Source organism: Micromesistius poutassou, assembly GCF_964030765.1.
Source record: "Micromesistius poutassou genome assembly, contig: SCAFFOLD_874, whole genome shotgun sequence".
Taxonomy (NCBI): Eukaryota; Metazoa; Chordata; class Actinopteri; order Gadiformes; family Gadidae; genus Micromesistius; species Micromesistius poutassou.
This window is the reverse complement of record NW_028177956.1, coordinates 1-14,368: the sequence shown is the minus strand read 5'-3', so window position 1 is coordinate 14,368 and position 14,368 is coordinate 1. Positions and strand designations below refer to the sequence as shown.

Sequence of the window (14,368 nt, the reverse complement as noted above, 5' to 3'; positions counted from 1 at the left end):
CCACATGATATGTAACCTCCCCCCCCCCCCCCCCCCCTCCCCAAGGTAGGCCTCCTCTCCACCCGGAATAGTCCACATATTGGAGTCTGTGTAAATGAGCACATTTGAGGCCAATGGCTGGCTAATGGGAGAGGGCCCCACCGCACCCATTTCCCCTCCAGTTAGCCAAAACCCCTCCTCGTTCTCCATGCCGTCTCCATGACAACCACGCCTCTGGGTTTCCTGCTTCCTCGACGGCCCCCGCTCGGGTCGCAAGCAAACGCCTAAAAAATAAACGTTTTCAACTTTTAACGTTTCCCTGAAACTCAGCTTCTGTTGCCATTGTTAAGCCCATCAGCTGTTGATTCAAATTAACTGAAAATGTCCGTGGGTCACAACCCTATAAAGAGGTTGTATCTATCCCCCCCCCCCCATCCCCCCCCGTCCCCTCCCCACCAAACATTAGATATGAAACCAGGCAGAGACAAAAACTAAGCAAACAGAAAGAACCAAGAATGTAAATAACCTCACGGCCAACAGCTGGGGTTTTTTTTCAGGGATTCTTTGCACCATTTGACCTCGTCTCGCCTTTACAACACTAAATGCCAAGTAAGTAAGTAAAGTTTATTTACCACATTGAAACCCTACCTGTGTATCCTGTTCCCCCTATGGCTAGATGCAGATTGATAATGAGTAGCTTTGCCCTGTGGGCACTGGTCTCGGCTTGTTGATATTACAGAGCAGATTAATAATATGTTCCTAAAGGATTGCTTCTACTCTTTGTTAGTCACGGGCCCAAAGATACTATTAACAATATCCATCCCCTTCAAGGATGCCACTCTAGCAGACACTGAAAAACACCATCATGTAATTAAATCACTTTAAATAAGAAGCGCTCTGGTGCGACCTGTCAGGGAGGCGCCCCCCCTCCTGTGAGGACTGCTGCATCACTCTGAAAGGAGATCCCGTGTGAACCCCTAATTTGTTGAACTCTGTTTTTAAAGATGCACAAATCTTGGATTTTCCACTGCGGCACGTTGCAGCCGTGGCTGTGGCTTAACAAAGTGTAATTAGCTCCCAGAAGGCAGCGCTGATAGGTCAGCAGTTTTAAAAAACATTTAAAGGCAGAAGAAAAAATACATGCAATTACTTCGAGGACAAGGACATGGGGTCTAGTCGGTGGACGGGCTGGTTACTTAAGCAAGTCTGTGTTCTCACTGGGCTGTACTGAGCATGCTCCACCAGCATGACAATTTGTCAAAATATCATTGACCACCTGGGGGGGCGGACGCACACACACACACACACACACACACAACACACACACACACACACAACACACACACACACACACACCACACACACACACACACACACACACACAGCACACATGCACACCATGCACACACACACACACACGTACACATACACACACACACGCACACACACACACACACACACTTAAATGACACAGCCAACACCAAAACTGTTAGTGGGACTGAAGGTATTCCAATTATTATTTCATTATTGTCGCTATCAAGGCAGAATAATCCACATTTACTATCAATACTCTTATCAATACTTATGTACTTATTTTCTCACACCATACACAAGAGACAAAGGAAAAAACTCTAGTAGACAGTAAGCTGTAGGGGGACAGAGATCACCCCCCTTGGAATAACACACTCATTCTAATTGGCTACAAAAAGCTGTCCATCAAAGTAAGGATCCAGGAGAAGAAATCCCTTCTTCTTGTTTGAAGATAAAAAATTCCCACACAACTGCTCTCGCATGCCGCATTCAAAAGGAAATCACTGCATTGAAATGCTAAAAACTCTGCAGAGAGACGGGAGTGTCAGAGCCCAGATTTCCCATTGGTATTTTTCCTTTGGTAGACGCGTGAAACCTCTTCTTATCAAAAGAGATGCACACACACACTGCTGACAACCTTGCAGTAAGACCCACATGGAACAGCTGTCTTTACACGCACACACACACACACACACACACACACACACAACACACACACACACACACACACACACACACACACACACACACACACACACACACACACACACACACACACACACACACACACACACACACACACACACACACAGGATTCAGGTGTTTTTCCCCACAGCTGGGTACCAGTGAGAGGAGGTACAAAACAGAGCAGGGAGAGGAGTGAGGGTGAAGCCCAAGGTCAGGGAGGGGAGGAGGAACGCAGGAAGAAGAGGAGCGGGAGAACCGAGAAAGTAGGAGAAGACGGTGATGGAGGGGAAGGGATGACGTGCAGGGAGGGCACAGGAAGAGGGAACGGCGGCGGTGGGGGGATAGAGGGGGATAGAGGTGGTGGAGGTGGTGGTGGGTGGTGGGGGATAGAGGTGGTGGTGGTGGGGATAGAGGTGGTGGTGGGGATAGAGGTGGTGGTGGTGGGGATAGAGGTGGTGGGGGGCGGGGTGGTGATAGAGGTTTATGTAACGCGTGACGAAGGGGCTCTCTCGCCGATGCGGCCCGTGCAGCGTCGAGTCCTGCCGGACGCAGAGAGAACGCGCTCTGATTTATACGCACACAGGAAGCGGCAGCTGCCAGGAGCGTCACCTCGACCGAGCACAGGAAGCCCCTCCAGGACCCTCTTTAAACGAGCCGCCCGCCGCCGCCGCCGCCGCCACCGCCACGGCCGCCCACGCCGCCACCCGCGCGCTTCCGTCTCTTTGTCCCGCAGCCGCGGGGAAGATAACGGTGGTTCTAACGCGGCGATGCGGCGGATAACAGCGCCCGCTGACGTACTGAGCTTCATTAGATGGGACAGCGGCTGCCATCTTATGTGTACATGAAAAACAGCTGAGGGTGTGTGTGTGTGTGTGTGTGTGTGTGTGTGTGTGTGTGTGTGTCGTGTGTGTGTGTGTGTGTGTGTGTGTGCGGATGTGTGAGGAGGATGTGGTGATCTAGGAATATTTCTTACTTTAGATTGCGTCCTGACTTTAAGTTATTCACCTAGGTCTTTGAGGTTAAAGGGCTGGCCTGTTGTTTTGGTTGTTTGGCCGCATGAGAAAGCTTGTAAAAGGATGAAGAGGTTTGAAAGAAGACGGACTTGAACATTCCACTGCTCACAGCAGATTTCCCCCTCGGGAATGAAATGACATTAGCGTATCTCATGTTATACGGCACTGTCTAACTGGTTTTGCAGAATCCAATGACAATCTCCCTTCCATTCAAGTAATGGCTGCCAGGAAAAATCACGTCTCCGCCTCTTAACCGTACACCGCGCACGACGAGGACGAAATCCCCCCGGCACCTTGTGTCAAGAACCAATCACAGCTGATGATTCTTGATTCTGGATTACACACCCTATGCTCTTCAGGCCGTTCAAATAACCTCAGGACAATTGGTTTTTATTAATGCTGGCCCACCAGTGGAGATGGCTGTAATATAGTCCCCTCTGCACTCCAGCAGTTCAGCACACGCAAAGTAATCACCATACAATGAGTTGTAAGTCGCTTTGGATGAAAGCGTTTACCACGATGAGATTACATGTAAATGTTTAATGTATAATCATGCAGCATGTAGCAAGCATGCACGCGTACAGTAAAGAATGAGAGTCAGTTTCAATCACATTTACACATGTCTATGCGTTCACATTAGTGCTTGGAGCTGGGTCACACAAAGTGCTACGGAGAACTAAAACAACAGTTAGTCATGGGATTAGCATAGCATCAATGTGCCTCTAGGCTCCCAGTGCTGTGGAGACCATCAGCGGAGGAAGAGGTGGAAGCACGCTTCTGTAGGAGAAACCCTCTCAAAGAGTTACATAACGGCCTTAATCACCGTTGCCCTCATTCTCCAACTATTCCCTGCACATATGCACAACATAGACCCACACATAAACACAGGCAGGCGTGCATGCACACACGCAGGCATTCACCACACACACACACCCACACACACACACACTAAAACACATGTGGTTGTAGTCCCTTGCAAAGTGCATTAACACCCATGTGCATGTACACACATACACACAGTCTGCACACACACACACACACACACACACACACACACACACACACACACACACACACACACACACACACACACACACACACACACACACACACACACACACACACACACACACACACACACACACACCTGACAATGTGTCACCTATTCTTTGGAGAAAATAAGAGCCTAGAGAGATCCAACACGCCCACTCGCCTAGATTCTTTCAGCAACGCTACTATTTATCATAGTCCACGGCATGCTGTAGCAGCATTAGCTCGTGGCTACGGCAAAGCAGCGTACCTACAAGCTGCTAGTCTGGCAGCCCGACCGGTATTGAATGAACCGCGGTAGCGGCTTCTGTAGAGTGTGGAACGTAACGTGTACGAGCATGGCTATTTTGAGCAGGACAGATTCACAGCCTTCCTCTGACAGCCATCCAAAATAAAGGGTTGTGGTGAAGGAAAATTCACACATATTCACACAATCTGTTTGATGGAGATATTACTAACCCATGTTCCATATTTCAAGGAAAATAATGAAATTGTCGATGCAGTGACTCACACCAGCCTGGCAGGAATTTGAAATGAGAGTCTATATATGAGAGGAAGTGCCCAAGAGACTGAGAGGAGAGAGCAAAGCATTTTAGCTTTTGAAGACTATACAGGCTCTGTGCTCAATACCATTAAATACATTTTCTTAGATCTGGTGCTGGTGGTGTGTGTTAAACTGTTTTTATATTTTTCTGTATGTGTGCCGACGTGTGTGTGTGTGTGTGTGTGTGTGTGTGTCTGTGTGTCTGTGTGAGTGAGTGAGTAAGTGGGCATGTGAGTGAGTGAGCATGTGAGTGAGTGAGCATGCGAGTGAGTGAGCATCTGAGTGAGTGAGTGAGCATGTGAGTGAGTGAGTGAGTGAGCATGTGAGTGTTTTGAGTGAGGTTGGCGCCTTCATCCCAAACGCTGAGCCTGCCTGCTGACTCAACCATTCATAATGAATGATGTTGCGTCATGTGATAAGACGGAACAGGGCGCTCTAGAGCTTTTGAACAACTGCTTACCTCAACCTTTAGACAGAGCATCAAAGACGCAAAAAATAAAAAGAGCCAGCGTAGGAGCTAGCATAAAGGGTTACTGCTGCTCTTCTGAATACGCCCATTTTCTCAAATTTCTCTAATGGGGGTATGTGTACCCCTAGGTGTACTTTGAAGGATTGCAGGGGGTACCTCTCAATAAGTGTGTCCTTTTTGTTGTTTTAATATTGGGCATAATATTAAATAATGTAATATTAATAATATCATTCCTTATTTATATTAATTCATATATTCATATATGAATAATATTAATTCTTCATAAAATTTGTATAATCTTAATATTAACTTAAGACAATGTTACTGGCCTACAAGGCGGTCAACGGAACTGCCCCTGCCTACCTCCAAGCGTTAGTCAGACCTCACACCCCAGCTCGAGCGCTCCGCTCCACTACCTCAGCTGGACGCCGGGTATACTGCCACCGCTAAGAGCAAGCAAAGGTCGCACAACAAAGTCACAACCCAACGGTGGACCGAGCTCCCTGCCGACTTCAGGACTGTCAGGACTTCAGAGTCGCTCACCAGTTTCCGCAAGAGACTCAAGACTCAGAGTTCAGAGTTCACCTGGACTGGTTCACCACAGCCTCCCTCCTCACCCCCTCACCACCACCGCGTCTCCTCCCTGACTCTCCTAAAAACACCCCTCATACCCACTTATTGTATGTTTGTACATCCTGGCACTTAATGTACGCACATTATATATGTACTCATCGAATGTTCTACATCCTGGCACTTAAAAACAGTACTTAGCATCGTGTAGCATCTGATCCTAGCTATCTTTGTTTGTATACGGGGAATGGGTTGACCAAGCAACTGTAAGCGCATCTTTTTTCTATGAACATCCTTACTGTGCCTACAGTGTTAAATTATTGTTTTCTGTTTTTTCTTCTGTCCAATTTACTTATTGTAAGTCGGTGTGGATAAAAAGCTTCTGAATGCCCTAAATGTAGATTTAAATCTACTAATATAGATGTTTGGTAAACCTTCCGAATAAATGACACAAATGACAAGTGAAGCTGAAGCCAATGTTTCGCGTTAAAAACAGTAAGATTTGTATTTTATAGATTAAGAAGTAGGGGTGGGTGAGGGATTTGGGGGTGGAGAGAAATCCAGATGAAATGAGAGGGAAAAGAGAGAAGGGATGAGCGGTGGTGGTGGTTATGCACTGCAGCGACTTTACACCCCATCTCTCTCTGCCCACGTTTTCTGGGCTCCATTAGTTAGCCCTGAAAGTGGGACTGCTACGCATGCAACACAATGTATCACAAAACTGTTGGGAACAGATCCTGGCACGGAAGACACACACATGACCACATAAAGAATGCATGATTTACCAAAAATAGGACACACACACACACACACACAAACACAAACACAATATGACATTGCACAGCAAATCATCTCCTCTTACACCAACGGAGGACATTGTGTGTGTGTGTGTGTGTGCGTGCGCGTGTGCGTGCATGCGCGTGTGTGCGTGTGCTACCGCAGAAGGGATGTGGTTAAGAACCAGCAGATGACTCTGTGGTGCTGTGGTATTTGGACTTTGCTAGGCAAACGATACTGAAGCACCACGTTCACGATTCTCCTGTCAAATTAAAACCCTCCCTGGGGGTCCAGACTCCGTCCCCTCTCCCACCAAGGAGGGTCATGACACACAAGGAGCCTCCACACAATGAGAGCATCTCCCTCTCTTCCTCTCTGTGTCTCCCCACGTCATTTTCTCTCTATGTCTCTCTCTCTCTCTCTCGCCTGCACTCTCTCTCGTGCACACACTCGTTCTCTCTCTCTCTCTCTCTCTCTCTGGCACCCACACACAGTCCCCATTTAGTTCACACTGCCTAAAGATAGAAACAAGGAGATGAAGACGAGCATGCGAGTGTCATGGCAACAATGTGCACCAGCAGCATCTCAAACACTATTTAGACCGGGGGTGGGCTGTGGGCTAGGGGGGGGGGGGGGGGGGGGGGGGGGGGGGGGGGGGGTGGGGGGGGGGGCTCAGTGGAGATGGTTATGGAGGGGGTGGAAGAGGACAAGGGAGGAGGGGGGTGAATCGTAATCAGAGCGATTGTCTCATGCCTGGCTCGTGAGCGAACATATCTTGCAGTTGTGACTTAGAGATTCCCTTGGAAGTGGATTTGAGGTACTCAGAAAGTAACGGGTACAAGGGGAGCAGAAACACAGATGTTGAAAGCAACGATTTCCTCACTAGTGATAGAATCATCACTGTTACAAGCCTGGTGAGGAACTTGGTGAGGGAATCATGTTTTTGTTTTTATCTTATAAAGGGAATGCATTATGCTGTGATATTCTGACACTGTTGTATAGTGCCTCATATATGATACAGGTATTTTATATATACACACGTGCAAAAGTGTTGTTTTACTATATTTAGAGGTTAACTTGGGAACTATGTCAATGCCATACATAGCTAGCATACAACCTAAAGCCAAACACAGGATACATGCGTGTAATTCCCTCGGATTAATGGTGGGTGGGAATTGATGCTGATCTAATAATCTATGCTGATCAATCCTTCATGCTGATCCTTTTTAACCATGAGGGTTAAAAATAACCATTTCATTTTTTTAATAATTCAATAACAGTCCAAAGCGGTGCTAGCTTGCTCACTAGAGTCTTAATCTCCAGACCATTTTTCAGACTGCCTGTACTGCCTTTAAATATATCTTAACCGGCTAACCAAGGAACCAAACATTTCAGCGGGGACAAAACTTCCCCACGAACGCTGGTTCCGTCTTGGGAAGCCCAGCCACGTTATTCCCATGTATTCAGAGGTGGGTATTACACAACACTGGAAGACATGTTACGCTTGCTATTACAAGGCTTTAGAAATGGGTGCATTAAGCTAGTGGGATTTCCTTTGACGTTCCGTTGTTATGGCAACCTTTTGCCAACAATTACATGTATTATATGTGGTGAGCAAAAGGGTCTATAACAGCGGGCTACTTCACTTTAATGTGGTTTAAGGAGGCAAGTTTGGTTTAGTTCTGGTCAGCATAATGAAATGGTACTGTTTATTTGAACTTTGGTCCTTTGAAATGTGGATCCTCTGCTTGTTGATAGTAATAGTACTGTGCCCGTTAAACATTCAAAACGTGCAAACTGTGCCTGTTCGGAACAGGCCGATTTGCAGCTTTCTCGACACAGTCGCCCATCCAAACAACTTCACACTGCACTTCTGTGGGTGCTCAGCCAAACACCTGCCCACTGTGAGGTAGTTAGGCTGAACGTCGAGAAGATTTAGGGACAGTCAGACAAACCGAGACTATTCTAGCTATAGTTTGATTAGTTAGCAATCATTATGAATGTGTGTATGTATGTATGTATGTATGTATGTATGTATGTATGTATACTCTAATAGTCACCATTCTAAGAAGTATAATAAATAAATAAATATATATATATTTTTTTTTAATATATATTATATTTTTCTTATCTTGGTTTATCTGTCTTCTTTAGTTAAAGACGCCAATAGTTTTACACAAAGTGACATCACAACTTCATGATGTCGACCATTACAATGTATGTATGGACAGTATGTATGCATGTATATATATGTATGTATGTACGTACGTACGCGTGCGTGTGTGTGTGTGTGCGTGCGTGACTCACCATGTTAACCTGCAGGGGTCCTGACCCCGGTCTGAGCAGCCTTCTCCTGCAGCTCCCCGTGTCTCCGTTACGCAGACGGACGGAGGAGGACGACGACTGGCCTTCACAGACTGGAAGGAGAGACGCGCCGACAGACAGACAGACAGACAGACAGACGTCAGATGGACCGATGGACAGACAGCCACACAGACAGACGCATCGACAGACAAGACACATCAAGTCAAATACAAGACATGGTGTTTATATACAGCACACAATACACAACACATCATGTATCAAGGACTAGGGATCGACCGATATGGATTTTTTTAGTGCCGATACCGATACCGATTTTTTTTTCCATCAGCCTTAGCCGACGACCGATACGCCGATAACCAATTTTCTTGAACCGATATTTGGCACCGATACTGCTTTGGCTCCCTCAATTGACATCATAGATATGACACAATGATGATAACAAATGTTACAAGTCTCAATTTAAAAAAGGAACATTTATTGAACTGTCTGTAAATCAAATAAAAATAAAAAAATCGTCTGGCCGATATATCGGTGGATCACTCATCAGGAGCGCGGGTGGGGGGGGTACCTGTTTGCTGGCGGAGCAGGGCCAGGGTGCTCAGGGTGCAGGGGGCCAGGGGGAGGGACCGGCAGCGCTGCAGCGAGGCCCTGAGGGGAGGCTCCAGCGGGGACACCCCGGGGGGCCGCGAGAGGGCCTGGAGGGGACTGGGTGATTAGGACATGGACCGCCTGCTCTGAGGACACCAGCACGGCTAATGTGCTGACATGTCCCACGTTCACACAGGCTCACACACGCATGCTCACACACACACACACACATGCATGTTCACAGACACACACACACACACACACACATGCATGTTCTCACACACACACACACACACACACACACACACACATGCATGTTCACAGACACACACACACACACACACACATGCATGTTCTCACACACACACACACACACACACACACACACACACACACACACACACACACACGTCTGCTCACAAACTTGCACGCTCACACATACTCAAACACACGCATGTTCGCATGCATTCTCTCTCACACACACGCACACACACACACACACATGCGCACACACACACACACACACACACACACACACACACACACACACACACACACACACACACACACACACACACACACACACACACACACACACACACACACACACACACACACACACACACTTGCCCTTCAAATCACATGTTTTTTATGCCTCGGCCCCCTGTCCTCTTTATTCACCTCCTGCAGGTCTATTCCGGTGCGGTGGACTATAGTGTGCAGCGTGGCTGGCAGTGAACCATGGGAGACTATACATCATTCAGACCAGGCGCTCTCACAGGTTAAGCAGAAGTGACTTTGAGTAAGGAGCAGCAGAGCCATGGCGCTTATGGGGGCGATGAGGCGGGAAATTGGCCAGAAAAAAAAAAAATTAAATAAAGACGTTGAAATAAAAAAGATAAGAGCCCAACATAAGCAGAACGGAACAACGCGAAAAAAAGAGCAGAGTAAAAATAGAAGGAGGCGACACCATCGGTACGAGAAGGTGAGGAACGGATACGGTTAGAGACGGGAACGATAAAAAGGAAACAGAGAGGGGATGACAGACGGAAAGGAGAGAGGGAGACGGAGAGACAATTGAAGGGAGGGAAGTGGAGGTAGAAGGGCAGTGCCCGGAGGCCCTCGGTGAATGGGCCGCGGCATGCACGCATTGTTGTGTGTGATGGTGGTGGTGAGTGTTTAAATGCCGGGTTAGTGCTGGGCTTCCCTTCGGCGGCTGCAGAGTGTGTTTGATTCATTATGGGCTGGTGAAGGCTATATTTATCACTGGGCTGGCAGAGTCGTCTGGCCTGAGCCTCTCTGCCCTCCTGCTCTTACTCTTTCTCCACATCAGCATGAGAAAGTATGATATTTACACTGGGATTTTTTTTTTTTTGTTGGCTGTCACTGTCAACACTTGCTTGATTGCTTACTTTTTGTTCAGTGCACGAGTGCTTTTTTTTTTTTGAACTTGAACCTGAACTTGAATTTAAATGTCCCCCCCCCCCATGATCTTACTCTGTGGTGCAGTTCCGTGGCCTGCGTCTCCATAGCAACGCCGGTTTCTATGACAGAGTGCGGTCTGGAGTGTCCGGCCGTCCTGGTGGTCCTCTGGCCCGGGGTGTAGCCGTGCGCCGCCACCGCCGCCGCCGCCGCCGCCGCCGCCGGCCTGCGTCTGCGCCGGCAGAGCGAGCCCACCTCGTACCCGTAGCCCGGGTACAGATCCATCTCTGGGGGCGGGGGCGGGGGCCTCCCCAGGTCCAGCAGGGCCGAGGCGGGGCGGGGCCGGGGTCGGGCGAGGTGGTGGGAGGGCTTGGGCCGCGCCCGGGCCCTCCAGGAGCTACAGGGAGGCGTCAGCGGGCTGGGGCTGGAGCGATCTGATTGGACGACGGCAATCCGCTCGCACAGCTGTGATAGGCAGAGACTACTTGGTACCCGTTGTGTGATTTGTAAAAAACGTTGAGGATGTCTTTTACACGTCTACCAAATTGTTTGCGTATGAATCCCGACTGAAAACGAAGTTGGCAGTCGCCGACGGTGGCTTTTAAAAAAGTGTGGAACCAAAAGGTGAACGTTGGGTTCGGTGATTACTCAGCGTGCGTAACGATCCACACACACACACACCCAATCACCCGGGCCGCGCCTTTAACGGCCGTATTATACGTAAATCACAACAATTACAGGAGACAGGTGGGTTTGCTCTGTAAACAATCAGGGGATTAGCGAGCGGGATCCACTCGGTGTCATCGTCTCCTCTCTGTCTGTGTCTCAACGCTCTTTCCCACAGTCTACCGTCGAGGCCTCCCCCCCCCCCCCCCCCCATGCTAGGACCGCACTGAGGGATGTCATATCAGATCTTGTTATTGGGAGAGTGAGCCAGGGATAACGTGCCCTGACTTGCTGGTGTGAGACTGGCATGTGGGGGGGGCGGGAGGAAGAATGACTAATGCCTCTGGCAAAGTGTGCAGAGTGTGATGGGGGAATGGGGGGGGGGGAGGGGTGTACAGGAAGCCATTGCTGCTCGGAGTGAACCACACACATCTATGGTGGACGGGGTTTCCTGCTGTGGTAGGAGAAATGGGGGGGGGGGGGGGGGGCGGGGGGTATGTTGTTGTCGTTCATCGGTACTCTTAACTTCTTGACTTCTCCCTCTCCTCTCCAACAGATGGAGCAAAAGGACAACTGTGCCATACTGTGGCTGTGTGCGTGTGTGTGTTTTGTGAGTGTGGGGCTGTGTGTGTGTGTGTGTGTGTGTGTGTGTGTGTGTGTGTGAGTGACTTGAACACTTCCTTAAGGCTTGTACTTAATGAACTGGGAATTAAAATGGATGGCTGAGGTTATGGCTGAGTGGATGGAGCGAGGATGACGGTAATTTGGTCATGAGCAGTTGTTACATGATGCGTAGCATGGACGATGATGTGAATGATGGCATTAGGATCGCAAAGGAAATCGAGTTAGGCCATGAACCCAATACACACTGAAACATAATATACCTATGGTTAACATAACAACTTTAATGAATACTTGTGTTATTCTTAAAACATAACAGTCTGTTTTTATATGAACTATAACTGTTTCATCAGAGCATCTGATAATACAGCATTTCCTAGAGACACATACCAAAGATTGACCACATATTCTGATATCAACACATACCTTGAATATTTCCTCTGTGGAGTCTGACGGCGGCACACTATTGGCTATACTCTCCTTGTCTCCCGCCTGCGATTGGCCGGTTAATTCCTGTGTCTGGTGTGAATCAGGTGCAGCCTCAGTGGAATCTCGCTCATTTCCTGAAGAGTGTCCCTCTGTCTTTTCCCCGGGACAAAGCTGGGCCGCGGAAGCCATTCGGGCGACATAGGCCGACACATTCTCCGTGTGTTGCTTCGGGCCGGGCCGGCCTATGTGCTGCTCTATTGTCACCAGGGCCCTCTGACCAGCCTGCCTGTGCGTGGGCTTCTCTGCGCCCTCTGAACTCTGACAGTGAATTCCATTGACAGCGGGTGACTCGGGGCAAGTTCTGAAGGCCCTCAGAACCACCGTAGGGGAACGGGCGGCCCCGGCGGAGGCTTTGCCGTGCCTCTCCAGGGTGCTGGACTGGGAGGGTCTGGGGGTGCCGGGGGAGGGCAGGGCGTCTGGGTGTCCTTGGCTGTGCAGGGCGAAGGACCCACCGCTGTGAATGGTTTCAACGGGGCGGTCTCCGGTGCGGGGCGAGTCCAGCGGCGTCTTCCCTTCCTCCGGCGGGGAGAAGGAACGAGACGCCGGCGCCGAGCGCCACTTTCTCGCGTTCTCGGCGAAGCTGTTGAAGAACTTCAAAAAGCCGCCGAAGTGGCCCTTGCCGTCCAAGTGTTTTGGCGGCGTCGGTTGGAAGTCTCTGACGGACTCAAAGTCCACCGAGCCGCAATCCGAGTCCATGGTTTTGTCCAGAGTGGGGAGCTCAGAGTCAAAGCTCCTCTCAGAGTACACGGGATTGGCCTTGCCCAGCAGAGAGATCCTCCGCAAGTAGCTCCACACATCCGGGCCCTTGGCTCTCCTGGCTCCCCCCAGGTGGGCCCTGGGGCTGCCCCGGACGCTGGGCTCCTCGCAGCCGGCGGCCACGTTGTTACAGTTGGTCGAGTTGCTACCGGCGGTTCTTTTGGCATAGCAGACTCTCTCCGGCGGCTTACAGCCGTTCTGGGTCACTCCGGCTTCTCCGGCGGGAGCTGGGTAGTGGTTCTCGGACGGGGCCGGCAGTTCGAGGTCTTCAAAGGAACAATCGTATTCCGAGGTGTAGCCGGCGTAGGAGTGCCTCTTGGCGCGGTGCTTCAGCGTCCCCCTGCTGGGCTGCCCGGGCGTCCCAAAGTCGTGGCAGAAGGAGTCCTCGTCCACAAAGGAGCTGCCAAACTTGGCGCTGGACAGCTTCCCCCGTCTTGCCCCTGAAGACCGACGGGGACTTGAGCTTCTTGAAGGAGCGGACCTTGTCGGCGAAGGACAGCTTGGGGACCGAGGCCTCGCCAGGCAGGATCATAGAGTGGGGTCTCCTCTCCAGCTCCGAGGCCACCCTCTTCCGGGTCAGGATCTTCCAGATCCCCCCCGTGGCGCGACGGTCCCTCCGGAGCACCTCCGGCGGCCTGTCCTTCCCGGGGGTCTTGGGAAGGGGGACCCTGGTCTTCCGGCGGTGGTGGTACCGCGGCGGCGGCGGCGGCGGTCCCGGGCGGCGTCTCTTGAATGCACACGCTGCTCGTCTCATTGTGGACGTCCAGGGAGACGCTGAACACGCGGTTGACGAAGCCGTTGGGTTTGGGGCTCGGGGGGCCGGCGTTGCTTGCGTCCGCCATGTTCTCACATCCCACGGTGTCAGCTGGCGCCGGTGGCCGTCATGTTTGTCTCACCAACACACAGGCAGCACACATGCACCTGCGAGAGAGAGAAAGACGGGTGTCATTATTCATAACGGATTCATATTGCTTTCTTATTCATTTGCCCCGGGGGGGAAGACCCAATGAATACACACGTTTGATAACTGTGAGTCAGCAAACAGAAAATCTCCTAACAGGCGCCCCCCCCACACACACACACACACACACACACACACAC

At 50.1% G+C, this 14,368-nt stretch overlaps 1 protein-coding gene across 1 annotated transcript; it reads right to left on the bottom strand.

Moving 5' to 3' along the window:
• Positions 1–8,183: 8,183 nt before the first annotated feature.
• Positions 8,184–14,255, bottom strand: LOC311374925 (uncharacterized protein; the record flags this gene model as incomplete). The annotated part of the gene is given in 7 exon segments (XM_084490654.1): positions 8,184–8,318; positions 8,669–8,817; positions 9,294–9,420; positions 10,811–11,200; positions 12,449–13,696; positions 13,698–13,940; positions 13,942–14,255. Coding segments are annotated over 7 exon segments (2,460 nt in total). The 5' UTR covers positions 14,110–14,255.
• Between the last annotated feature and the right edge of the window lie 113 nt (positions 14,256–14,368).